General features: G+C 47.2%; 1 protein-coding gene across 4 annotated transcripts in view; it reads left to right on the top strand.

The window, feature by feature from the left end:
• The window catches only part of RERE (arginine-glutamic acid dipeptide repeats), a 426,753-nt gene that overhangs the window by 338,414 nt on the left and 61,591 nt on the right, over positions 1-26,748 (top strand). For all 4 annotated transcript variants that reach the window (XM_060013632.2, XM_060013629.2, XM_060013619.2 and 1 more), the window contains one exon: positions 26,616-26,696. In XM_060013632.2, coding sequence (XP_059869615.1) covers positions 26,616-26,696 — 81 coding nt within the window. The remainder of the gene's footprint in view (positions 1-26,615; positions 26,697-26,748) is intronic.

The raw sequence follows: 26,748 nt of genomic DNA, 5'->3' as shown, positions 1-26,748 counted from the left end.
ATAGTGACATTGGAGCCTTATATTTTCACAGGTGAAACATACCGTATTAGCCTGGTAACTAGAATTCGGGGTTGGGGGAAGGAAACAGGAGGTTAAAAAAAAAAAAGGGAACCCTACATTGAGAGGAGGTAACTCATTTATCGCTGTCTCCTCTCTCCTGGCACACTTAGGTCTTAAATCTAAAGTCTCTCTTAGGTAGAAGTAGTAATGGCCTCGGTAGCCCCCTAATTGCTTTGTTCACTAGAGTGCCAGCCTGTTTTTTAATATTTCCTGGTAGCGTTTCATTCTTCTTCTCCTAATACGCTGCATGCTGCTAAGTGATACTATGTTTCAGCACTTGCTTTAGGACATTTTTCCGAAGTATGTTTATATGGGTAAATTCCAGTGCATTTTCCACACCTATACAGCATAGTACTGAGGTGCTAGGAAGCAGAATATGTTTGGTGGTCACAAAGGAGAAAGACCGTCTCTGCAGTTTGCTCAGCACTTAGTGTTCAGGCGCAGGTCTGTGTCTCCAGCTTTGCATTTGTTGAGTTTGGTGTTGGGGCTTGGCAGATGGCAAGTGAGCGTGAAGATGGGATGACCCCTTCATGTTGTTTACCAGGATACTTAGTTCTGATTTTAGATTACTGGTTGAAATTCATTCATTTATTTCATAAACGTCTGTGTAGCACCAACACTCTGCCAGGCACCATTTTATGTGCTGGTGATACAGCAGTGAGCAGAACAAACAGAAATCCTTATCCTCGTGGAGCTGACATTCTAGTGAGGAAGACAGATTAAAACAAGATCACTAAGTGACATACCTAGTGTGTTAGCTAAGTGCTAGGGTCTTGTATCCCCAGAGCATAGCCCAGGGCCTGGGGCAAAGTTGATCATCAGAAAATACTGTTTGACTGGGTTGAATAGAAGGGAAACCTAGCAGAGGCTGTTCTCCCTGCCCCACCTCTACTCTCAACCCGCCAGATCCTCAGATCACTTCAGTGGAGTTGGCCCATGTGGCTGAGCCCCGGCACTGATACAATCAAGGAGAGTTTCTCCTTCAACCTGCACGGGGCCAGTGCACGCCCTAACTCCGGCAGAATTAACTGGACATTGCCCTGTTCTTTTCTTCTTGGTAGCTTCCCTTGGAAGGAGCAACCAACCCCTTCCAGTTGTCTGTGGTTTTCTTTTCTAGACTCCAATTATAAAAAGCCCATTCCTTGCCAGCATCACTTGATACTTACTGATGCGTATGGTTGCAGTGTTCCGCCGTGAGGGTGAGAAGGAAGAAGCCTCAGCAGATGGCCCAGTGTGAGACTGCCTACTCTGACTAACCCACCTTCCCTTGAAACCCATCACTCTTTCAAAAGAGAATGACCTGTTTGCTCATCTCTTTCTTATGGTTGGCCGGTTGTCTTGGGCAGTCTTTTTTGTGTCTGTGAGATGTGCGTAATATACTTTTCCTGTCAGGTTTCCTCTAAACCTCTAGTGTGCTCCCACTATTTGGTCACTTTTGGAGTGTTTTCTTCCCTTGCAAAGGGCTAGATTCCATGTAGTTAATCCGAGCAGGACGAAACAGAACTGTCAAATAAACATACCAAAGAACTAGAAAGGAAGAGGCAGGGAAAGAAAGCTACAAGTAAAAAGGAATCACACAGTAAGAGAATTGAGCAGACTGACTGAAATTACATCACGCGGCCTGAGGGCTAAAGAATCTAATGTGTCTAGAGCCTGTTTTATTTTATTTTTTTTTTAAGTGTATACTGTGTCATTCTGGATCATTTTATTAAATGATCAGAAATCACGACCCCTGACAGCACCAGGAAGGCCTCTATTCTGGAAGTAGGAGAATGCCCGGGACACGGTGGAGTCACTGTTGCTTTGTTGCCGTTGCCCCGCGTTCTCCGAGGGCACCCAGGGCACGACTGAAGCGCAGACCCGGGATTCTGGGGGAGGGCAAGGTCAGGGTGTTAACGCTCCGCTCTGCTCTCTGGAAACTGGGTCCCCTCCTTGGGTCTTACTTTTCTTGTCTGAGGAATAAGAAAAGGAGGAGGAGGGGGAAAGGACGAGCTTTGCGATGCCTGACAGGTGTGTGTCGAATCTGGACCTGATGCATCTTGGCCTGCTGCCCCCCACCCTTTTACTTCCCAGGTAAAACATTGGCAGATGTTTTGCCTAAAGCTAATGGGATCATCTCTGCTTAAGAAATTTGAAAACATGGACACCTGCACACTCACGAGTCCTTTTAGTACTAAGGGCTGTTGGTTTTCTCTTGCAGTCAGTTTGTAAGTTTTGATTATAAGTTTATTTTTTGCCTCATCTTTCCCGTCAGCAGTAATAAAACAGAATCTTCTAGACTACAGAGATGCACGTTAACGAGTATTATGTACTATGGCAGAGTGGGAGGAAAGGATGACCCATCATCAGGGGCTCTGCTTTATGTTACTTCAAGCTCTTTCCTCCTCTTAACAGCCCTGAATCTTCTCTGGGAGCCTCTGTTGTTGAAGTCTGTGGAGGTGTCACATTTGCTAATAAGCTGCTTTTCCAAAGAGGCACTGTCAGCCTAAATTAGTCATTTTCTTTTCTATCTAGGGTTTTTTTAGGGTAACAGTACGAAACAGGCTTGGTGATCCATTTTTGAAAGGAAAGTGTTAGAAAAGGAATTTAACAAGATCTTAGTAAGGGAACTAGTTGACCTGGACCCCAAACCCAGGTAACATTAATCTAAATCTAAAATAGCTTTGCTTGTGGAAAACACTGGGCTCCGGGTGTCTGTGGTTCCCATTCCTGTGTCCCCAGCAGAACACCGCTTGGGACTCATGTTTCCATCAGACAAAGCTGTTCCACGCTCCTGAAGGAGCTTAAAGGTGGGATGGACCCTGAATACTTGGAATCTTCCCTCCCAGTCAAGTCCACAGAAATGACATTCTCCAATCTTTTAGCAATAACTAAAGTTAGAAAATTATTTTCAGATTGTCCTTTGGGATAGCCCAACTTCTTTGTCAACTTCCCAAGTTTTTCACCCCAGAAGGGTCTGACCTTGGTGGTTTGTTTTCCTCATTAGAACTCTCTGACTTTATAATCACCTCACATTTTTCCTTCCTCCCTCCTCCTGTCCCCTCCCCACCCCCTTTCTTTAAAACCCCTGTCAAACATTCCAAGGATCCGTTTAGATTATCTTGCAAACATTCCAAGGATCCGTTTAGATTATCTTGCAAACATTCCAAGGATCCGTTTAGATTATCTTGCTTTTAGGCAAACTTTCAGAGGATCCTTCAGTTGCCCACACATTTAGAGTCAGTAAGCATCACACCATATTGTCCTCTGCTGCTTTGAAATAATTTTAGGGCGTGGAGAATTCCACTGTTAGGAGGACATGCATGTGCAGGAGAGGCCCTCTCCTTCAGATGAATATCTGGACAAAAGGGATTCTTAGAGCACAAAACCAAATGTCATTGTCAGTTTCTGGGTAACCAACTTTAGATGTGCCTTAGATAATATTATACAGGGAATAAGAGAGAGGAGGGGCTTCGTTTTCGCCTTACATCAAATTGAATTCCACTGAATTTTCATACCCACTCTGTGTGAGGCTCTGCTGGGTGTTGTGAGACCCCTTTATCCACTGCTCACTGTCATCATTCTTCCTCTGGTTGAATCTTCCATTCCCATTGTTGCTCATTCTTCTGTTATTCAAGTGATATGTTTTGTATTTAGCTTAGATTTTTAGAAACAATTTAAAGACAATATTGTATTCGAAAGGAACTTCTTGGTGACTTTAGACAAATAAACGTCATCTGTTCTTTAGCTGCTAAGATCTCTGCAGGAGCCACCATAACCTTGATAATTGCCTGGCAGTGTGGCACCCTTGACTGATTTTGCCTGTGGGTGTGAATGAGTGCTTGAGTTGGATGCTGTTGCCACAGGCCGCCTAGAGAGCAGATAGAAGCCACACAGTTGCAGACCCGCTTTGAGTGCCTCTCCTACGCCTGGCAGTGTGCGGGGGTCCACGGGCGACACGGGTGAACCTGTTGCTTTGTGTTCTCCAATAGGGAGATCGGGAAGGGCGCTGAGGAGGAGGTGTTATTTGAGAGGAACCTTGAAGGATGGATAGGATTTTAACCGGCAGAGTTGATAGAGGTTAATGGAAGAACAAAGGCATAAAAGAATGTGGGTAGCTGCTTAGTAGCCGATTACCCAGTTTGAAGGAAGCTATGGGTGGAAGAGTGTTTAAGACAGCTTATTTAAAGCCAACCACTCTTTATGGGAAGACAAGTTTATCTTTAATTTAATAGGAAATAAGGACTAATGACGTATGTTTGAATGTGGGGAATGATAGGACTAGGACCGTCATGGAAGATTAGTCTAGCAGTGACAGGATGATGGATGGAAGTGGGTGGAGAAGGGGGTCACGGTTCTGAAACTCGGCTACACATTAGAATCACCTGGAGAACTTTAAAACGTCCTAGTGCCCAGACTGCGCTCTGAATCAGAATCTCTGAGGTGGGACTCGGGCGTCCATGTTCCAGGCTCTGAGAACCACAGGATGGGATAAGGACTCTGGTTCTAGTGAGAGATGTGGAGAGCCCCGAGTTTATAGCAGTGGTTCTCAACCTTGGTTGTACACTGGAACCACACGAGAAACGTTAACTAACACACACACAATGGAGGCTTGGGTCCCACCCCAGAGACTCTGAGTTGATTCACCTGGGTTATAGCCAGGGTGCTGGGGTTCTACGTACAGGCAAGGTTGAGAAGAGCTGAGGTAGAGGCCGTGAGAATCGAGAGGAGGGATTAAAATCAAGAGGCCTGTGGAGTTACAGTAAGACCCTTGTTATGTGCCAAGGTGCTGTGCTGAGCACTTGACGTGAGTTGACTCATTTATTGACATTCTACAGAAGAAGCAGCTGGGTCACAGACGGGAGGGAGAACTTTCCCGAGGTCACAGAGCGATTGGTAGAGCCTGCTTTCCAGCCTGGCCTCGTGGTTCCAGAGCCCTGCTCTTAACCTACTACACTGCATGGCCTCTCTGGAGAAGCCTGGCTGATTGGAGGTGGGAAACAGGGAAAAAATGGAGAGATGCCATTCAGATTTTGTGTTTTGGTACAAGGGAGGAGGCTGTTGGTACTATTAATAAAATTGTGAAATCAGGAGTACTTGCTTTAGGGGAGGAGAGGAGAGCTTATGTTGAATTTGAGATGATTGTAGAAGATACAGGTAGGTGTAGCAGTTAGACATGAAGGTCTGAAGATAGGAGAGCTTTCTCGTTTGCAGAGAGGGTTCACAGTTGAGGAAACTGGACTTGAAGAGGTTAATTAGCTCACTGAGGACCACAGAACTAGTCAGTGGCAGGGCAAGGATCGGATGAGGTTGCCAGGGGTAACAGTGCAGTGGTGGGAGGAGAGACTCGTAGGGAATCTTTATGTTGAGGGGCAGAAGGATGGACAAAGTGATGAAGCCACTTGGCACGAAGTCAGAAAAGGAATAGCTCAAAAGGCAGGAGAAGGATTTGTTTAATTTGTTAAACATTATGTTTAACTTAATAGGAAATGAGGAATAGGTACATATCATTTAATGTGGGCAATGATAGGACTGGGGTTGTCCTTTATATAACTTAATTGAAAGATTGGTCCAAGGCCGGGATGCTGAGGCATGTCTACCAGTGTTGATTGCACTGCCGAAATAACCGATAGTCCAGGCCGCATCTGGAACTTGGGGAAACAGGACGGAGATGGCAGAGGAGCTGAGAGGCTAGAGATCACAGTCAAGAAGAAGAGATTGGGGCTTCCCTGGTGGCGCAGTGGTTGAGAGTCCGCCTGCCGATGCAGGGGACACGGGTTTGTGCCCCGGTCCGGGAGGATCCCACATGCCGCGGAGCGGCTGGGCCCGTGAGCCATGGCCGCTGAGCCTGCGCGACCGGAGCCTGTGCTCTGCAATGGGAGAGGCCACAGCAGTGAGAGGCCCGCGTACCGCAAAAAAAAAAAAAAAAAAAAAAAAGAAGAAGAGATTGTGTGGGATTCATAGTGACTGTGCAGCAGTAAGTAAAAGAAAGTTTCTAGTTTTATATCTTAGATGTTTTCATAGAGTTCCAGCCATAAGTGGATGGCTAGGTTGGGATAAAGGGAGGGCACCAGGAATTGTGGTTGCAAACACAATATCAGAGGGGCTCTGGGCAAGATTTTTCATGTTCCTGAGAGTGCTATCAGAAAGTAGGGTAGAGAAAGGGCCTTTTAGTGCGGTGTCCGATCACTGAGGCAGTGGGGAGGCTGGCTTGGCTGGTTGATGTTACGACGAGGAAAGTGTCTAGAGGTGGTAGGTGATGTGGTCAGACAGGAAGGAATGCGCCCAGAACGAGGCTGCTGGCCCTGTCATTGGAGGGCTTGAGAGGAGAGGGATGTCGTGTGGGTCTTCTGTGAGGATGCTGACGGAGGGGGGCCTCGGGTATGAGGGCATTTGGAGAAAAGGGGGCGGGGAGAAGACAGTAGGTCTCTAGGGTGTAAGGATCCAGTTGGGGTTGCGAGGGTGAGACGTCCCGAGTCAGAAGTAGGGATTGGGAGGAGAATAATGGGGAAGGGGCGCGACGGAAGTTTGTGCTGTGGCTGATCGTTCTAGGAAAGCTGAGGATTGGCCCCTGGGTGCTGCCCTGCTGGGTGATGTGCTTCTTGAGGGCCAGTGCATGTCTCAGAGCGCCTTCCTTCCCAGTGGGGCTCGGTCAGTGGTAAACTGAGTTGAGTTGATATGTAGAGGTTGAAGATGGAGGCAAGTGGTGACGAGGGAGGATTTTGTGAATAGAACAATATTTAGAATTTGAGAGCACAGGTTGGAGTGTTGGCTCCAGAATATGTTGTGTTATTTGTTTCCTCAGTCACTCAACAAGTACTAGGCATTTAACTGTGTAACTAGGCACCGTCTAAGCTCTAGAGATAGAAATAACGGTGGACACACAGTTCTAATGGTGCCTGCATTCTGTTGGGGAACAAAGACAAATAAATGAACACAAATAAGGTAATTCAGGTAGATTCCATGAAGAGGATAAATGAGCTGCACCCGGGCTCTAGCAGGGCGGGGCTGCCTTCTTAGGGGAACAGCACTTCTCATTCCAAAGCACCTTCTGCTGAGCAAGTCTGGGCAGCCCACACTTCTGCTAGTTCAAGTCATTTTAGGAGGAGCGATAGACGTCTTTCTAATAATTCAAGTTACTTGACCCCCATGTGGTGATCTATGGGGTCGTGTCTTAATTGCCTGTAAACTGTTCCTTGTCAGACCAGATAAATGCCTTCAGGACCCAGGAGCTTTTGGTGAGCTTAGAACAGGCTGAATTTGGCTGAAAGGTGAAGTGGGAACTTTGTTATGGAAGTAAAATCATGTTGCTGTCTTTCACGTGAAATCCACGCACTTGTCATGCATAGACGTGCGTTTTCCAGTATGGGGGACGCAAAACGTATTTTTAAAGGCGAAAAGATTCTGTAAGCCGTTTTCATGACTTTTTGGATTGGGGGAAAGACCAGAAGATGAGGGTCTGGTTCTTGTTAAAACTTTTGCTGATAATCTTCTGGTCGCTTTGGATGAATGTTCTCTATGGCCAGGAAGGGAGAATGGGGAGAAGTTGTGAAGTTGTGGCTAAACCCCAAAGGCGGCTCTGTCTAGCCCTGGAGTTCCCTTTAGATGTCACTGTGGTTTCATTTTCTTTGATGGCTCCTCAGTGTGATGTGTTTTATCAAACAGACCTTAAAAAAAAAAAAAGGCATGAAGGAGCTTGATAAGTAAAAAATTCATTTCCTCATTATGGAGAACATTTCTTTCATCCTTTATTAGGCCACAAGAATTTTGTCCCACTGTTCACCATCCTAGACAGTGTTGAGAAGGTCCCACCAATCCTGTCTGCCTGCCTGTGGTCAGAGCAGCCGGGTCTTCTGGAGCCCGGGAGAGGTCTCAGAGCTCTCCTCAAATTAACTGGGGGACAGAAACGCACTGCTGGTGGGCGAGATTTCCTCTGCATGTTTTCGCTGCCATTGTGTCCCGTTCTTCTTTTGGTTCACGATTTGATCAAAATCAAGAAAGTCTAGTTTCTCCTCCTTATTTTTTTTCTACCCCCTCCCTTCACTTTTACTATTCTCAGATAACTCCCCATCTGTCTGTAGAAAACCACCCACTTGTAACGTCATTAAAGTTTGGTGGTAAAAAACAAAAGTGTGGGTAAACCTGTTTCTGGTTGAGACCAGTTTTCATAGCTTGGCCATTCATTGATCTTCTTTTAAAAAATAGAGTATTAACTAAATAATTAGGCTCCTTCTGGCCCTGAAAGGCCCAGGTTCTGATAATAGGATTTGTCATTGAAGAACGTTCCTTAGACGCCTGTCTTGTATGTGCAAAGGACTCTGCCAGATGGCCCCAGACAGGACCTCCCTCACTCATGGAGAGAAATGGCAGTGATGGACTTGGGTGCCCAGAGCCTGGTACCAGGCAGATTGTGGGAAGTTCCGTGGTGGGGTCGCAGAACAATGCAGGGACAGAGGAGGGTGACGGAACGTGGACACGAGATAGTGAACATACTTGTTCAGGGTCACACCAGTGGTAAGTGAGGACACCCAGGAATCCAAGCGAGATAGTCCAGCCCAAGAGCGGCTCCGTGGCGATGTTGCACAGGATCCCCAGACAGGACGTCATGGCAGCGGACTTCCCTGCTGGTCCCGTGGTGAAGAATCCGCCTTTCAGCACAGGGGACGTGGGTTCGATCCCTGGTCAGGGAAATAAGATCCCACATGCCGCTGGGCAACTAAACCCCATGCACCTCAACTAGAGAGAAGACCCAGCACTGCATCGAAGAGAACGCGTGCCTCAATGAAGATCCCTTGTGTGCCACAACTAAGACCCTACAAAGGCAAAAAAATAAAGAAAATAATAAATTAATTAAGTAGAATAAAATTTAAAAAAAAACCCAAAAACATCAGGGCAGGAGATGCAGAGGCGGGAGAGTGCGGGGCATGTTCAGGCAGTAGCAGGGGGCTGGCTTCCGTTGAATCTAGGGCAGCTGGGGCAGACGTGCAGGCCAGGTGCTACCCCCTTCCTTCTTCTTGCATTTCTCATAGACATTGTTTAACACGGCACTGTCTCCCGCTGAGCTGAGATGAAGCCTCAGTTCATTTCAACACAACTTCTAATCCAGATGCTTGTGTCTGGTGGGAGCTGAGGCTGGAGTGATAGAACGGAGATCACTGAGCACTTTAATTGCACACTGTGGAGTCTGAACTCTTCATTCTTCTTGAACAGAGAAGTGCCATAATCAGTATTGGAATTCAAAGAATGGCTTTTACCTCAGTGGAACGGCAGTTAACACAGTGTAGCGTCTTCAGGGGCGCCATCTGTCTGGGTTCTAGAAAGTGTTTTTAATAACCCTAGTTCGGTTCTGTTAGGTAAAAGCAGAGTCTAATAAACCTAGCCGAGATGTGGAGAGTGCACGGCACCCCCAGGAGCTCCTGTCTTCCTTTTAGGTACAAAGTTAAAAGTGTTCCTCATAGAGCCCCTAAAAAAACTTTGCTTAAAAAGCCATATACTCCCTCCCAAGTTTACATTGGCATACACTTTTTTCATCATAAGGATGTAATTTCTCATGTGTCATAAATATTGACATTTGAAAATAAAACTGTCCCATCGCTTTTTAATTTTTATTTATTTATTTTTTCCATCACTTTTTAAAATACATCCACTGCATTTTGGCTGCCATCGTCATTTATACCCATTATTGTCTGTTTTTTTTTTGTTTGTTTTCGTTTTGGTTTTGCGGTACGCGGGCCTCTCACTGTTGTGGCCTCTCCCATTGCGGAGCCCAGGCTCCGGACGCGCAGGCTCAGCGGCCATGGCTCACGGGCCCAGCCGCTCTGCGGCATGTGGGATCTTCCCGGACCGGGGCACGAACCCGTGTACCCTGCATCGGTAGGCGGACTCTCAACCACTGCGCCACCAGGGAAGCCCTATTGTCTGTTTTAAAAATACATGAATGGGCTCCTTTTTAGCAGTAATATTTTACAATTTATCTTTTCCCCCCCAACATGTCACTAGTAATTTTCCAGTCTACTTCCCCATAGACTTTATTCCTGATATAAAGCATTTTTTGCTTGAGAGTCTATTGTCAGATCACGCTTTCATACTCCCTACGACAGACGTGTGCGTTTCAAATATGTGTGCGTGTTGTCATTTCCTTTAGCAATAAAGGTCTAAGTGTTAAAAGAAAATCTTCTCTGATTACGTTATCAGAATAATTTTTTTTAATACTTTTTTTTTTTGGCTGCGTTGGGTCTTCGCTGCTGCGCAGGCTTTCTCTAGTTGTGGCGAGCGGGGGCTACTCTTAGTTGCGGTGCGCGGGCTTCTCATTGTGGTGGCTTCTCGTTGCAGAGCACGGGCTTTAGGTGCGCGGGCTTCAGTAGTTGTGGCATGTGGGCTCAGTAGTTGTGGCATGTGGGCTCAGTAGTTGTGGCTCACGGGCTCAGTAGTTGTGGCGCACGGGCTTAGTTGCTCCGTGGGATGTGGGATCTTCCCGGACCAGGACTTGAGCCCGTGTACCCTGCATTGGCAGGCAGATTCTTAACCACTGCACCACCAGGGAAGCCCCTGTTATCATAATAATTATTAGTGCACAGTTGATCAAAACAACGAGATATTATAAAAGTTGATAAAATTTTACTTTTTGTTTAATTTTTTTGGAAATTAGATGATTCCGTTTTTTAAACACATTAGTTCTTGGATGAATATTACTTATTGTAAGAGTGAAGCCATATTCTGCATCAATTTTGTTCTTACTCTTCACTTATTTGTAGATGTAAGTGCTCAGAAATCTTGTTTACATAAATAGATAGGAATGATAGCTTTGTCACTCCGTTATTGAATTCCTTCCATAATCAAGAAATATAATTTATCATCAGACTTGATTTTCAGTAATCTATCAGATGACACCTCCACAAGGTCCTCCTTCAATTTCGTTGAAAGTAAAGAACTGGAAGGTGCCCGAGACTTGCATGAGGCTTCCGACTGTGACCTTGGAGTTGGTCCCTGCGTCAACAGGAACATCGGTGTCTTGAATTGACCCTTTGTTTGGTGGCTGGAGTTTCTGCATAGGGCAGTGCTAGTAGCATTCCAGATGGGAGAGAGGGATGCCTTTGTGTGCGAAGTGAGGGGAGGAAGATTGCTAAAGGGGAGGTGGAAGAGGAGGACTGCACCTGCCTCACAAGAGTGTGTTCTCAGGCAGATGAATTTTAGGAAAGAAAATATATGAAAGTTGAAAGTTTGGAAATGAATTCCCTTAAAATTACTTGAGTCCGTGTACCCTTAAGAAAGTCTTTGGTGTCTGCACACCCTGCTTTGCAGACTGTGGACCTGCCTACAAACCTTGCTTGTCCGGCCCACTTCCGGGCGCTGGGAAAGCGCAAGGAAAGGCCCCCGTAGCATCTGGACCGGCCTTGTGGAGAGGGCTAGCCTGGGAGGCTTCAGTTGGTCAGCCTTGGGCAGGGAACGAGGCCACACATTGCTTTGGTGATTTAGTGATGAATAAATTACTGTCCTTGCCCTCCAGGGGTTTATAATCTGAGCTCATATTATAAAACAAAACAAAACAATACCCCGCCCCCCCCCAAATCTGACAAAAATCAAAATCTTCTACGAGAACTTGTTTAATATATTATTAAATAAGGTATACGTTTATTTGCATTTTTTTAATGTTTTGATGACTGGATTTCAGTATAACTGGTTTCCTTTGTAATCTCACTTTATTTTCGGCATTTAAAAATCATTTTTAGAAGAGGTTAGGCTTTACCAGACTGCCAAAAAGTTCCATGGCATAAAAAAGATGAAGAACTGTGTTCTGAGTGCTGGCCTCTTCCAAATACCACAGTTAGTCAGTTTCCAAAGAGTCCTAGATGACAATTTCAATAAAACGGTTTCATGGAAGGGCGCCTCATAGAGCTTTTGGTAGGACTGTGGTGTGATGTTATTGGCTTGGGCATGCCCCATAGATGTTTCCCATGTTACATTAGACTGTCAGACTTGGACCTGGTACAGTCAGCTTTCCACATCTTCAGGTTCTGCAACAGTGGATTCAACCAACTGTAGATAAAAAATATTCAGGGGAAGAATTCCAAAAAGTTCCAAAAAGCAAAATTTGAATTTGCTGCACGTCGGCAACTATTTACATAGCAGTTATTGATACATTGTATTAGGTATTATAAGTAATCTGGAGACGATTTAAAACACAGGGGAGGATATGCGTAGGTTATGTGCAAAGACTGCGCCATTTCATGTAAGGGACTTGAGCGTCTGCGGATTTTGGTATCCTGGAGGGTCTGGGAACCAGTCCTCTTTGGAATCAGGCACTATCTGAAGGAGCTTACAGTCGCCCATCAGGGAAACACCCCCCCCCCCCACACACACACACACACACACGGTTCTCGAGGGTCATAGGCCTTCCTTGCCCCTATTCCGCTGTAAGAAATCCATGTGAGGGAGAAAACTTTCATTATCTCCAGATTGTGTTTCACAACAATTGAGAATGTTCTTGGTTTTATTATTAAGTAATGTGAACCCGTGACTTCATAGTTATTGTTTGCTTTGTTTCTTTAACATCTCAACGTGCATTATTTTCTTCCCTGTGCTTTCTTCAGCAGCTTATTTGCTCCACGCACCAGGTCCCCTGACTTGAAGCTACAGAGCTGCATTTAGATCAGGTTTCTCGCATGCTGCTGACTTTATCTCATTTACAGTATCACATTTCTGTTGCCATACACTGTGTGATCTGGGCCTCCCCACAGCTTTTTAACAATTAGTAATTGAGCAGGAAGTGTGTTTTTATTACAGTGGCCTTTTGATTTTGATTTTACAATCGTGTAGTGTTTAGCAGAGAGCAGAGGTGGGGAAGTGGCCCTCTGAAACACATTTTTGACAGAGAGAAGTCTGTTGTTTCAGCCACTTGGCTATCTGTCAGCAGTTCTCAGACTTCCCCCTTGTGTTGATTGCCTGGCAACCTGGGGCTGGAGCAATCAAACCGTGGCCAGTGCTTTTCCAAGCCCAGATTGGGAGATGATTTATTGGTGGAACTGTAAGCATGGTAAACCCAAGCCTCAGAAATTAACCTTTTTTTTCTTTTTCTTTCTTTCTTCCTTTCCTCTCCTCTCCTCTCCTCTCCTCTCCTCCCCTCCCCTCCCCTCCCCTCCCCTCCCCTCTCCTCTCCTCTCCTCTCCTCTCCTCTCCTTTCTTTCTTTCTCTAGGAGTTTATAGAAACCACATCAAGAAAAAATAAAAGAAAGGGTATCAGTTGGAGGGTTTTGTTGTAAAACTTTTAAAGAATAAAATTAAGGCCTAGAGTGAGCTTGTTATTCTGTGTCTATCAACATGTGTATAGAATATATTTAGTTGCGTTATTACCCTTTTCTTTCATTTTACTGCAACACCCAACATTTAAAAGTTAGTGCTTTTTTGGGTAAATTAGGATACTTGGGATGTCACCTTGCCACGAGAAACTCAGCCCAGGGAATGCTCATAGCTTGCCCCAGGGGTCATCTGTGAAGCTTTGATAGAATCAGGCGTAGAACCAGAGCCCAGCTTTCCTAATGCCTGTGTCTATATTCTGGATTTAATGCAGTAAGCATAAAATGCTGATTGCTCTTCTTATTTTTCAAAATCAGCTGAAAACTCCAAAGACCCTGCATTACGGTCTGCTCTGTTAATAGATGCTTAAGTAGGTCGTCTTCTTCATATGTGTGTGGACTTGGTATGGGCAAGGGAATCCTGTCATTGTAGGACAAGTCACTTCTGAATTTTCAGATTCCTCCCACTACCTGCTTCTGCCTTCTTTTTATTTTTTTTAAAAAATATTTATTTAATTTATTTATTTGGTTGTGCCGGGTCTTAGTTGCAGCAGGTGTGCTCCTTAGTTGTGGCTTGCAGGCTCCTTAGCTGTGGCATGCGAGGCATGCATGTGGGATCTAGTTCCCTGTCCAGGGATGGAACCCGGGTCCCCTGCATTGGGAGCGTGGAGTCTTAACCACTGCGCCACCAGGGAAGTCCGTATGCTTCTGCCTTCTTTGCCCCCGCCCCCTCATTTATAATTATAACTTTTTAACTGTGAAAATTATCTCATTGATTAATTTTTGCTATAGAAGTGAGTTTTAAAGCTCTTTTTGAGAGTTCTCCTTCATAGAATCTCAAATACTTTCTCCAGTATTGCAAATGAGGACTATTTGGGGGCGGGGGCGGGGCAGGGGAGGCGGTGTCGTGTGGTGAGGGCAGTCTTCATGAGGGCAAGGCACAGAAGAGCCTCAGCCTGACTCAGCAGGTTAACCATTCCCTAAGCATTTCTTTTTGTAAGATTTTAAGTAAATACTTTGGAACTCAAACTCCACTCTGCTTGCAGCCCAATGTATCCAACTGTGTATGTAAGTGCACTATTAGTATGTTTGTATTCCATATAAATATACAGGTTGAATCGGTTTGTGTGTGTAATTTACACACAGCTGTGTTCACGCTCCCTTAACACCAGTATTTTCAGCAAGAGTGAGGTATCATGGGAGCACTGTTGTTCCAAACAAAAGCCGGCAGAGCAGCCTCGAGGTGGGGCCCATTACCAGCCCCTGACGTGGGACCCTCCCTTGACAGACTCTCTTGTGATAGACATCCTGCGTGGAGGTAGTATGCGACCAGACGGGTGCCTGTCATAGAAAGAAAATAGTGACCGCCAGTTAGATCAGGATCTGCCTTGTGACCCAGTTTTGCCTTTTGTAGTTGAAATACACTCCTCTTCCCCCTCCAGCCCCCTGCGTTTCCTAAAGGGATACTTGATTTTCCTCTCATTTTGGAGAGCATTCAAAGTGACCAAAGTTAAATAAGGAGCCCTAGCCCTTGTCATGTTGTCATGAAAGAGAAACAGTCCAGGAGCCGCTTCTATGGCCCTGGAGCTGGACAGGGCCTCAGTTTCCCCTGTTTAGGAAGTGGCGCAGGAGTGGATGGTAACAATTTCTAGACTGAGTTCTTCTGGAAGACACGTTTCACTTAATTTGAAATAACAGGCCTATATGATTTTATTTCATTTAGGACTGTATGATATCATTGTCCAGTATTCTAACAATGTATTTATTTTACTTCCCTACTAGAAAACTTGTAGTGCTTTAGATGTTTTAATGTTTTATCAAAAAGGAGCAGGGATCATCCTAAACTTGTGCTGTCCACTGTGTAACCACTGGCCACACGCGGCCGTTGAGCACCTGAAATGTGCTATAGCCCGAGTTGAGATGTGCTGTTAGTGCAAAACAGACACTGAATTCCACAGGCTGAGTAGGAGAAAGGCAACGTAAAATATTTCATTACTGATTTGTATATTGATTACACATTGAAATGATGCTATTTTGGATATATTAATGTGTTACTGATGTTCATTTTACCCCTTTTTAAAATATGGCTACTGGAAGATGAAAGTTACCTACTTGGCTCACATTTGTGGCTCACATTCAGTTTTTATTGGGCGGCCATTGACCTAAACACCTTGCATTATAATTTTTGCGAAAGGCCTCCCACTAAAGAGTTCTACTTCTTTGTTGTCTTGTAACTTATAGACAAGCCACATTTCTTTTTCAGTTTATTCCCTGTTCCTTCTGTGCCAACACCTACTTTGTTAAAGAAGCTGAACTTTTTAGTGACTTAATTATGAGCCACTTGACCAAGAACATTTACGTGGGGACTACAGTGCTATCACAGGGAGAGAAGGTGCCTCTTATGTCCGTTTGGCTTCGTTATTAGTGTTGGGTTATTTTTAATTTGGGTGTAGCTGGGCAGCCATAATTGGCAAGAGGTATTTAGCTGGCGGTATTTCTACATCTGCTAACGCTTGCTGCTTAACTAGCCAGTTCTCATTTGACTTGAAAGTGCATTGAAGCGTGCTGCTCCGATATTCACCCTGTGGCAATGCTGTGTTAGGCCTGCAGTAATGAAAGGACTTCAGCTACTCAGCATAATCATCTAGACTCAGAGGGTCACATAGACAGAGATGTATAGGATGGCTCAGTGGCCTTTGCTAGTGGGCAAAGTTGCTGTGTAAACCATCCAACATAAGGTCATTTTCCTGTTGGGCATGTGGTCTTTGAAAAATGGAGTGACTTTTTTTTTATGTTTGCGACCACCTGGGAAGGGTTTTGCGCACAGGTGTGTTGAAAAAGGAAATTGTGGGCTTCACTCTGGGTGGTGAGCCAGCATCAGGGAGTGGACTAGCGTGGTGTCTCTAGTGAGACTTGTATGTTTGAACGGACAGGAAAGGTGGTGTTGAATCATTCTGTAGGTAGTAATTAGAGAGTCAGAAACTTAGCACTGAGCATAGGTCAGGAGACCTTGAGTCAAGCTGCAGGGCCAATGGCTGGGAAATAAACAGCACTGTAAGAAGGCCAAGCCAGTTCACCTCCCAGATACACTCATTTTTTCATTCAGCCAGTGATAGTGGTCACCTGCTGTGTGTGTCAAGGGCTGTTCTAGGTGCTGGGGATTCCCTCATGTACTCAGTATCGTACATAGCATGTCATGTCATGTCAGGGCAACAAGAGCTCAGTGTTAACATAGAGCAGGGGAAGGTTACAGAGAGTGATAGGGCCTGCGGATTGTCTGAGGAAGTCTAATTGGAAGATGGTTTACTGGTTGATTTAATTAATAGTTGACTAACATTGAGGTTAAAGGTTTTAGTAATGAATCTTGTATTGGTTTCCTGTTGCCGCATAACAGATTACTCCCAACAATAAAGATCACCTCAACTTAAAACAAGAATGATCATTTGTTATCCTGTTTCTGCAGGACAAGAATTTAGGAATGGCTCAGCTGTGCCTTCTGACTTGGGGTGCTTTCATGAGGCTGCAGTCAGATGGTAGATGGGGTTGGAGTCATCCTGAAGGCTCCTTCACTTGCGAGTCCAGGCTAGGAAAACTCAAATGGCGGGGGGCTGCACAGCTGGAGCTTCTGAGGCATCTCTCTCTCTCTCTCTCTCCGCCTCCCTAGGTGGTCTCCCCAGCATGGTGACTTCTGGATAACCATACTTCTTAATGTGGTGGCTCAGGGCTCCAAAGACACATGTCCAGAGAAGGAGAGCCAAGCAGAAGCTCTGTTACCTTTTATGCATGCCCCAGCCTCAAGCTACCAGTGCCACTTGTGCCCTGTTGGTCAGGATAGTTACAAAGATCCACCCAGGCTCCAGGGCAGGGAACAGAGACCCACATCAGTGGAGTGTCTTCATCACACTGTAGGAGCAGCATGTAGGATGGGATGGAAATAAGAGTCTGTCACAAATACAAAGCTTTTGTGGTTATGTGTGTTTGTTTGTTTTGTTTTAAATAATGTATGATCCTTGCCTGAAAAGTGAGAGCTTTGACCAGCTTAGATGTTCTAAAGCTTCCTTCCGACTCTAATATTCTCGGATTCTACTATCATTACAGACATGGCAGGGAGTGAGTGTTGAGCTGACGACTGCCTAGCTTTTGTAGACATTTCTGGAGCACGTCAGCAGAGCCAGCTGGGGGTAGGATGACTGCTGGACTCTTCTTGCTGGCCTCAAACACCTTAGGACCTGGCACTTGAGTCACCCTTTGTGTTTCTATAGCTAATCTTTGGTGGAGGGGTGGGGCAGAGGCAGGGGGGATAAAACGGTGATGAGACAAGGAGCTGTCTGTTGTCACAATGCTCGTGAATTGAGGAAGGTAGAAGAATCAGGGCAGGATCATACCTACCTACCTACCTCCCCCAATTCTCATTCTCATATTCTTTGGCCTTTGGAAGATTGGAAAGTAAAGGAACCAGGAAAAAGAGCTCTTTGGTATTATTCCTCCATGACAGCTGAATATTCGGAATCTGCTGTATTTGACCCTAGAGAGGACTTCTCTTAGAAATGGACAGGCTTGTATTTGGGCTTCTGTTCTGAGGACCATCACATCTTTTGGGATGAGTGGGGGAAACGGGTCTTTTTTGCAAAACCTAGGATTTATTTAACGTTAAAGGTATCTTAGACCGATCTTCTGCATTTCCAGGTAAGACAGTTGATAAAACATATCATGCATTAACAGGGTCTCTTTTTGGAAAGAGTTTAGGCATCCTCCTGTCTCTGTGTAGGAGAGAGGCCACCTGCCTGACTGCAGCTCCCAGTGATGGAGAACTAGGCATCCACTGTTGAGGCTTTACGGATAGATGAGAGAAAGCCCGCCACTCCTCTTGCATACGGAAGCCCGGAGGAGACCTAGTGACCTATACAAGGGTGTCGTTATTTGGTGGCAGAGCCATGCACTCCAAGCCAAGTGTTTCTGTGGGAAAAATTTTAACATGGACATACAGCATACAGTCTCTGGCACTTTTGCTTCAAAGAGCAAGTGTGTATATGTTTATACCTAAAATTTCCTTTAGAGGTTTTCTGTTTTTTTTTTTTTTAAGACAGATAATACCCTTTAATTCCTCTGATACGTATAGATACAAGAGAAAGTTTTCTGCACCTGGATTCCAAGCAATTAATCCTATTTTGAAATCTCATCTCTCTACTTCTCCACCCTTCCTGATTAGCTATGGATTGGGGCAGGATATTGAATTTACCTAAACTTCCAGATTCTCCACCTGTAGCACGGACCCAGTGACACCTACGTTGGAGAGTGTATTGAGGAGCCTTGAGGAGGATGTGGTCTGGGACCCACCAGTATCCATGTTGCGACTGTGACGTCCTGAGACAGTGGAAGATGTTACTCTGGATAGAAAGCGTAGGACAAGTCTGAGCTAGGGAAAATGTCAGGTCTCAGAGACTTGAGAACCATCAGTAAAAATGTGGTTATTATTTTATTTTATTTTAAAAATTTATTTATTTTTGGCTGCGTTGGGTCTTCGTTTCTGTGCGAGGGCTTTCTCTAGTCGTGGCGAGCGGGGGCCACTCCTCATCGCGGTACACGGGCCTCTCACTGCCGCAGCCTCTCCTGTTGTGGAGCACAGGCTCCAGACGTGCAGGCTCAGTAGTTGTGGCTCACGGGCCTAGTTGCTCCGCGACATGTGGGACCCTCCCAGACCAGGGCTCGAACCCATGTCCCCTGCATTGGCAGGCAGACCCTCAACCACTGCGCCACCAGGGAAGCCCTGTGGTTATTATTTTAAATTGTGATCCTATTTGCTATTTTTAAACTATAACTAGTTGAATGGAACTTAACTATTAACTAGTTATTCTGGAATACTGCTAGTAAATTCAACGTGTACTTACAAAGTAGAGTCAACAAGAAATTAGGAGCAACATCCCAGGAAGCTCGGAGATGCCCACCACGGCTTGCTGGCCTGTCTCCTCTCAGACGCGCTGCTTCCGCTGCTGTTTATTGAAAACGTCATGCTTTACTTGGGTCGTCCTTTCGTTGATGTGTTAAATATTTTAAATCAAAACCCAAATGATACTTTTCAAAGCAGTATCAATAGTGTATCTCTCGCCGGAAGCGTGTTTTCGATACGGGGTGATGGGAATCTGTAACGAACAGGGTTATATGGATGAAATGCAACAGGTTCTCATCTGGTGGTTGCTCGGTGAGAGCCACTGTTGAGTGAACAGGTAGGAGTCCTGGAATACAGATGTCTGGAAAGGCGTTTATTTCTTCCGCTTGGCATCGGTCTTCTCTTTTTTCTCCCTACCCCTCATTAACATAGGCCCACATTTAGGAAGCGTCTTCAGTTTTCTGCTGCTGCTGCTTCTCTACACCTTCAGAAGACCAGTGGACAATTCCTCTTACTCTCTGCCTGGCTTGTGGGCTTACACTTTTGTCTCTCCACTGGGGGCAACTGTGGTTTGCTTACTTGCAGATCTGCCTGTTCTTCAGTCCCCTGAGAAGCAGCAAGTCATTAACATAAAATTTTGTGCGGAAAACAGGGTAGAGCAGGAGCCATTTTCACAGTGGGACTCACTTTAATACCTGCAGTGTTTTCCAAACAGTTATGTAAGAGGACTCAGTAAGAGTCGCTTTTCAGAAGTCCTGGTGAGTTTCTGACTGTGATACACTAGTTAAAATTCACCAGAGGGAGTTAATTTTGAAAGCTCTCAGCCAGGGGTTAATGCAGAGTTATCTTTTAGCCATTTTTGCAGCATTGCCCCTCTCCCCTGGCTCCTCTCCTCTTCTGTAGACACAGGTCATATCCAGCACTTGAGATGAGCAGCGTTGGGAGTTTCACGTGCACACGAGGGAGATGAGTGCACCTTAGTCTTTGGCCTCATCTACCCAGTATTCCTCTGGGTGCAATCCAATTTGATATTAAGAGTAATCTTTTTTGAGATAGGTAGGGCAGGTATTTTATGGCCAGTTTAAAAGATGAACAAACCGAGACAAGAATAAATTAAGTTTCGAGAATATGGCCTTTATTTGTCCATTCGTAGACCTTTGAGAAACACTTAAAATCTTGAAATGCAAACGCAGGCAGCAGGTGCCCATCGTAGCCCTGATCCACACACTCTCCTCAACTCCATTTTTAGCCTTCACCCCATCCCTGAAGTTCCCTGACTGTTTACATTTGTCAGTCTTGACCCTCCCACCCTGGTTCAAGGATTTGGTGACACGTGGTTAGTTTTCCCATCTGTAAAATGGAGATATTAGTAGCCCCTGCCTTGTAAGGTTATTGCGGTGCTTCAGTGAGTCAGTTGGTGTAGAGCCCCTAGGAGAGTGCCCGCCATGGGAGTACTGCTCAGTGCTGGCTGCTTTTATTGTTGAATAGGTGGTGCCTCCCTGCCTTTCTCTCATCCCGACACAGGACAGTGAAGCTGCTTGCCCCAGGCCAACCCTGGTCCACCCCTTCCCCCCACCCGGTGGGAGACAGTCAGTGTCTGGGCAGCCGGTGAGGCCGTCATCGCCCATGGGCACAGGGCTTGGGAGGCTCTGAGCTGGGGCAGGCTCAGCAATAATGAGCGGAACTTTTGAGCTTGTTACTTTATCATAAGAGAGAATGTTATCGCATTTTCACCCAATTATGTTTATCCCTATTACGTATCTCCCATTTCAAAAGTGGCTGTGTCTAAACAGCCGTGTCAGAATTACTCTGTGGAACCGAGAAGCAGACCAGATCCTAGGACTTCTGAGTTTGAATCTCACATTCTTTCCATTCTACCAAAAATGAGAAATAGAGCTCTCCAGATTCTACTCAGACCCAAATTTAACAGCAAGTACTGTGTTCAGGTAACTCACTTTTTTTAAAGCCAAGAATTAAATGTTCTCTACCAGGAACTTATAGGTAGATAACTTCTGATGGTGACATGAAGTTTCAGCTCAATAATAGAAAAAACTATAGCAATGTGTCTAAAACCTGGGGAGTAATTATGTAACATGATTATCACTACAATGGCAATCATTTTACAGTGCATAAACGTATCAGATTAACATGTTGTGTACCTTGTAACACAGTGTTGTATGTCAAAATATATTTCAGTAGATAAAATCAAAATTGGAGCGCAATCACAAACTAAGTTGTAAAACAAAGCAAAGAACAGTCTCCTTGCCATTAATAAATCTGTATGTATATTTGGGTCTCATCTGGCTATGACGATTGAGAAATAGAAGAGGACTTGTCTTCTGCTCCCAAAAAACACACAGGTTGATTGAAAACAAAGAGCACCAGAGAAAACAGTGCCAACACCCGGGGAACCTCAGCTCACGGCTCTGAGAGTGGCCAGACTGCAAGCCTGCGGAGCGTAAGAAGCAGGGCTGCCCGGCACTCGGAGCAGCGGCCCAGCCACAGCTCCCGCCTCGGGAAGGAGCAGCCTTCTTTCTCCTGCACCCTTGGCATCTTAGCAGTCTAACGTCTATACACCATCAGGGACAGAACAGCTAAGGGACAGAGACATAATTCATGAGGCCTTGAATCTCAGCACTGGAAATGCTGAATTTCAGCTCAACTGCTAGAATGCTATTAAGAAACAGACCGCGTCTGTGAACTTTCGTTTAGAAGCTTCCAGTACCTGTCTGTCTGTGAGTCGATAGTGTTAATTATGAAATTAAAGTCTTAAAAAAAGTCAGGGTCTTCATTTGCAGAGAGATGAATGAATTGAGGGAACGGAGACTACAGCCTCAGTAACCTATTTAACATACTGACCTATTCTAATCATTGACCACTCTGAGTGGGTTGGCTTTGTTTCGATTTTAAAGGCTACTCTACATTTCTGGTAAACCACAAGGTAAAGGCTGGTCTCTGAGAAGCAGATGTTTTGCCAGTTTGAGGCCTTGTGGCTTTCCATAGAGAAGTAACAGTACAGGCCACATGAAGCTTTTACTTCCTTTTTTTAAAAAAGTGGGGCCAGTGGTGCTTTGCACTTGATAGCATAGTCATTGATATACACTGACAGCAGTGGTTTGTGTTCACCATCAGATGTCAAATCCATATTTCTGGAAGTAGTTAGTTTGAAATGTCTGTGAGACAAGTGTTCCCAAATGGGCTTGGACCATAGATTTAGCCTTAGAAATAGTAGTGAGAATCTTGGATGGTATTTAGAGCCATGGGAGCAGTGGAAATCATATTGGGAGGGAGTTTGTGGGGAGCAGAAAACCTAGAACAAAGCCTTGGGGAGACTCAGAGGTGGAGGAGAGAATTAAGCCACCAGGTGATATGAGAAAAATCAGCAGAGTTTGGTGTCATGGAGCCGGTAAGATCAACTTTGTTATCAAAGTTCAAAATGGACCCTTTGGCATTTAACAGTCTATTTCCACTGTGACCACCCTAGCCCAGGCTCTTGTCATCTCATGGTTTGTTTCATCTGTGTATCACAGACTTGGGAGCTCCAGCTGCCTAATGCTATAGGGAGGCAAGGTGGTATAAGATACAATTCCTGTCTTTTCAGAGCCCATAGACACTATGAGTACATAAGGCCTTTTACAAATAAATAAATGCGAAGTGAATGGGGATGGGGACGGTCAGGGAGGTCTCATTTTGGGGTGGGAGGGATTTGAGCTTGAGTTTGAGGTGAACTGGAGGTAGGCTGTGGAGAGAAGTATTAAAGGTACCCCAGAGTCGGAAGTTCAGACAGAGGTGGTAGCATGGACCAGTTGGCATTACTGGACATCTGTTTGGAAAGGTAGGCCAGGACAGGATCCTGGTGCACCTTGAATGCAGGGCTAAGGGTTAAACACCACCTGAAGAGGTCAAAGAGCTATTCTTAGGTAGGGCCTGGGGGCAAGATGGTGTAGGACTCATGATGAAATCCGTGGTTTTGAAAAGTTCCTCAGCAGAGGCTTGTAAATGGCTGGATGAGGGAGATGGGTTAGGAAGCTGGCTAGTAGGAAGGAAGGGTGAGGGTTTGGCCTGCGACTACTGCTGGAATGAGCGGGAAAGGAAGGCACTGAAAGACCTTTCTTAGGAAGAATACTGAAGAGTTGATTTGATTTGGAGGGGCAGATGGAAAGGGCAGAGTCGCAGATCATGGGACCATGACTGAAATTGCTGACCTCCGTAGACTCTCGGCCCACTTCACCGAGACTGTGGCAGTAGTGCTGCAGGGCATGGATTTTGGAGCCCGGGTTTGAATTCTGCCTTGACCGCTGAGGAGTTGGGTGACCTTGGTCTGGTTACTTAACCCGTGGTGCCTCAGCTTCCTTGTCGGTAAAATGGAGATAATAGCAGTACTTCCTTTTAGGTTGTGAGGACTTTGAGGCTCCTGACATATAGTAGGTACTTCATAACTGTTGAATGGATGCTGTTCAGAGGATTATAACAAGTGGAGGAATCAGGGTCTGAACTCACGTTTGCAGAACTCTCCCACATTACCCTGCTCTTCCAGGTTCAGCCTTTCTCAGGTGCTCCTTCACTGGGCCGGCCTCTCCCAGTGAACCTGTTGCGTGTCCTCACACATGCATGGCCCTGCCATTCCACCATCTGACTCACGCCAGAGCCCACCTCAGCTTTGTATAGACTCTCCCTGTCTGATTGCCACTTCCTATTCTCTGCCTCTGTCTTTCCTGGAGGGCCTTCCCACTCCTCCACACCTGCAGATGCTGTCTGCTCTTCTCGATCTGCTTCCGTGAAGGCATTCTGAACAACAGTCCATCCCTCTTCTCGGCTCCCTTGCAGCACTGGTGAGCTGCCCTTCACTACTTCATGCTTGGCCGACCTAAGTCTCAGATTGTTCTGTAATCACCTCACATTTATCTTACCTGCAAAAAATGAATCCGTTTTAATAAAGGTCCATGGCCACCTTTTTTGTTGTTGTTATTTTTAAAATTCCTCCCAGTGTTAGGTGCTCACTAAATACTTAACTTCTTAACGAGTAGATTAAGAAGCATTAATTCTGAAGGCTGAGGTTGGGCTCCGGTCATCCTCATCTCACACCTGGGCCCCCTCTCTAGCCTTTTTAACTGCATTGCGGCCAGTCTGTCCCTAATGCACGCCGAGGGCCACACTGCCACCAGAGCAGTCTCTGTGCCGTCTTTTCATGGAACGCTCTTGCTTACACTTCTCCGCTGGCCTACAGCTAGGAGCAGAACTCTTCAGCCTGGCCTGGAAGGTTCTTTGCAACCTGACCCTCTCCCCACCTCTTCAGTCTTACCTGCTGGGACTCCACTCCGTACACCCTGCCCTCCTCGCAGTTCCCAGGGTGATCTGTGTGCCCTTCCTGGCTGACCCCTCTGCCTGGAGCCCTGCTGAGCCCACCTGAGAGGCTCATGCTCCCCCTTGTCTCGCCCCTACGACGGCAGCAGAGTAAGTTGCTTCCTCCTCCTGACCCCACCTCCCGCCCTTTGTTCCTCTGCTGCTTTTCGTTGGGGCCCAGAGATTGATCTGTTTACCCTGTTTGCCAGGCCTGCTCCTTGAGGGCAGGGCAGTCTCGTTCCTCTCCACATCCCGGTGGAGATGTGAAGATGTGGAGGTGCTCTGCACGCAGCCCGGGATGCGTGCTGAGCATGTAAATGATACTTTTTTCAGGTAACGAGGGTCACTCTGCTTCAGACTAGAGCAGAGCTTGCTTCTTTCTTGTGCCTTGCCAGATTTTTCCTTTTGAACTATACGAATTATGTTGAAAACTGACAGTGATGAGTCATATCTTAGAAAGGGGTGAAATCTGAAAATGCAGAGCCTCCAGGAATGGAGTAGGAGGTTGCAGATCGGTCTTCCCGGCCAAGTCTGGCTCTTCACTGAATTCGCCCGGCTGGTCTCAACCGCGGGGAGTGGGAGGGACTCCCCTCCCGGTGGGCAGGTGATTTATTGGCTGGGAAGCTTCCGCGGTGATTTAGTTGTGAAACGGCGCCCTGCGAGGTGCCGGCTGAGGCCTGGGCCGGGCGGGAGCGGCCGCCCACAACCCCGGGCCGGAGGGACCTCGGGGGTCGTCGGGGCCAGCCCCCCCCCGCTTCGCAGCCCGGGTGCGGCGGGCGTGCGCTGCTGACTCTGCCCGCCCGGGGGGAGGTCCGGAGACGGAGCAGCCCGGGGAGGGCCCCAGCCCGGAGCGAGCCCCGCGGGCGCCCTCCGCTCGCGCCCGCCGCGGCGGGGAGGAAGTTTCCGTGCTCCGCCGCCCGGGTCGACTCCCGCTGTTCGGAAGGAGGAAACCGAGGTACCGGGCCGGGGTCCCGCGCGGGGCCTCGGGGCGGAGGCCGCAGCCGGGCCGGCGGGCGGCGCGGCGATCCAGGCCGCCTTTTGCAGCCTCCCGCGGCCGCGCTGGGCTCTGCGCGCCGCTCCGGCCTCCTCCCCCGGCGGCGGCGGCGGCGGCGGCCGCCCCAGCCCCGCGCCCCGCGCCGCGCGGCCCCGCCGCGGTCACACGCCGAGCCGCCCGGCCGCCTCCGCCCTGCGCTTTGTGGAGCCGGAGCCCGAGCCCGAACCCGAGCGCGAACCGAGTGACAGGCGCGGCCTCCCGCCACCCGGACCCTGAGTGCGGCCCGCGGCGGCCCCGCGTACCTGTGGCTGCCGGCGGTCGGCCGCGCGGGACCCGACTTCGCGGGCCGAGGTGGGGTCCGGGGATCCGGCAGTGGCCCCGCTGTGGCGGGGAGGGGCTGCCCAGGAGGAATGGGACAAAGTGAAAGTCCCCGGGCTGCCGAGGGAACGGGGACGGGGAGGGGCCGGGAAGGAGGAGGGGTGCTGGTGTTTGGGTGCCTGGTGCCCCGGGGCGGCTCTTGCGGCCGGCGTGGCGGGGCACGCAGGCCGGCCGGGGTTCGGGCCCGGTGGATTGCCGCGGTGCTGCTGCCGTCCTGGTGAATTCCCCGGACGAACGAAAGGCCTTTGAAGCCTCCAGGGTGCCCTTCTGGAGAAAAGTCTCCAGCTTTGCTCCCGTTCCCCTCTTCTGCTCGGCACTTTGGGAAGCTTCGTTCTCAGGTGGGGACCAGTTGTGCTGTTTTATTGATGGAAGCACGGAGCGTATGTGTTGTTTATACCTCCGTGGACCGATGCAGAGACCGGAGGCAGCGAAGGCACAGACGGCTGCTTGCCTCAGACACGGGACGTCCTCCTCAGCCTGTCCGAGTGCGGGACTGGGGATCTGACGGAGGCTGTCTGGGCGCGGGTCCCGGCTGTGCTGCTGAAATATTCCCCCAGCCGTGTCGACGTTCCCTAGCTCGGACTTCTTTGGGGTTGTTATTCTGCTGATTGCAGAGATCTTTGCTGACATCCTGTGTTGTTTTTGGCTTTTACATCCCATTTGTTGTTTCTTTTTATCACAGAAACGCTTCGTTAAGGGGCTCAGGCAGTACGGCAAGAACTTCTTCCGAATTCGAAAGGAGCTGCTTCCCAATAAGGAAACAGTGAGTACAATTGGACTTTATGTAACTTGATTTTTTCCTCTTCGCTCCTGCT

The sequence above is a fragment of the Delphinus delphis genome, chromosome 1, assembly GCF_949987515.2.
Source record: "Delphinus delphis chromosome 1, mDelDel1.2, whole genome shotgun sequence".
Lineage (NCBI taxonomy): Eukaryota > Metazoa > Chordata > Mammalia > Artiodactyla > Delphinidae > Delphinus > Delphinus delphis.
Note: the sequence above shows the minus strand (reverse complement) of the source record. Positions and strands in the feature narration are given on the sequence as shown.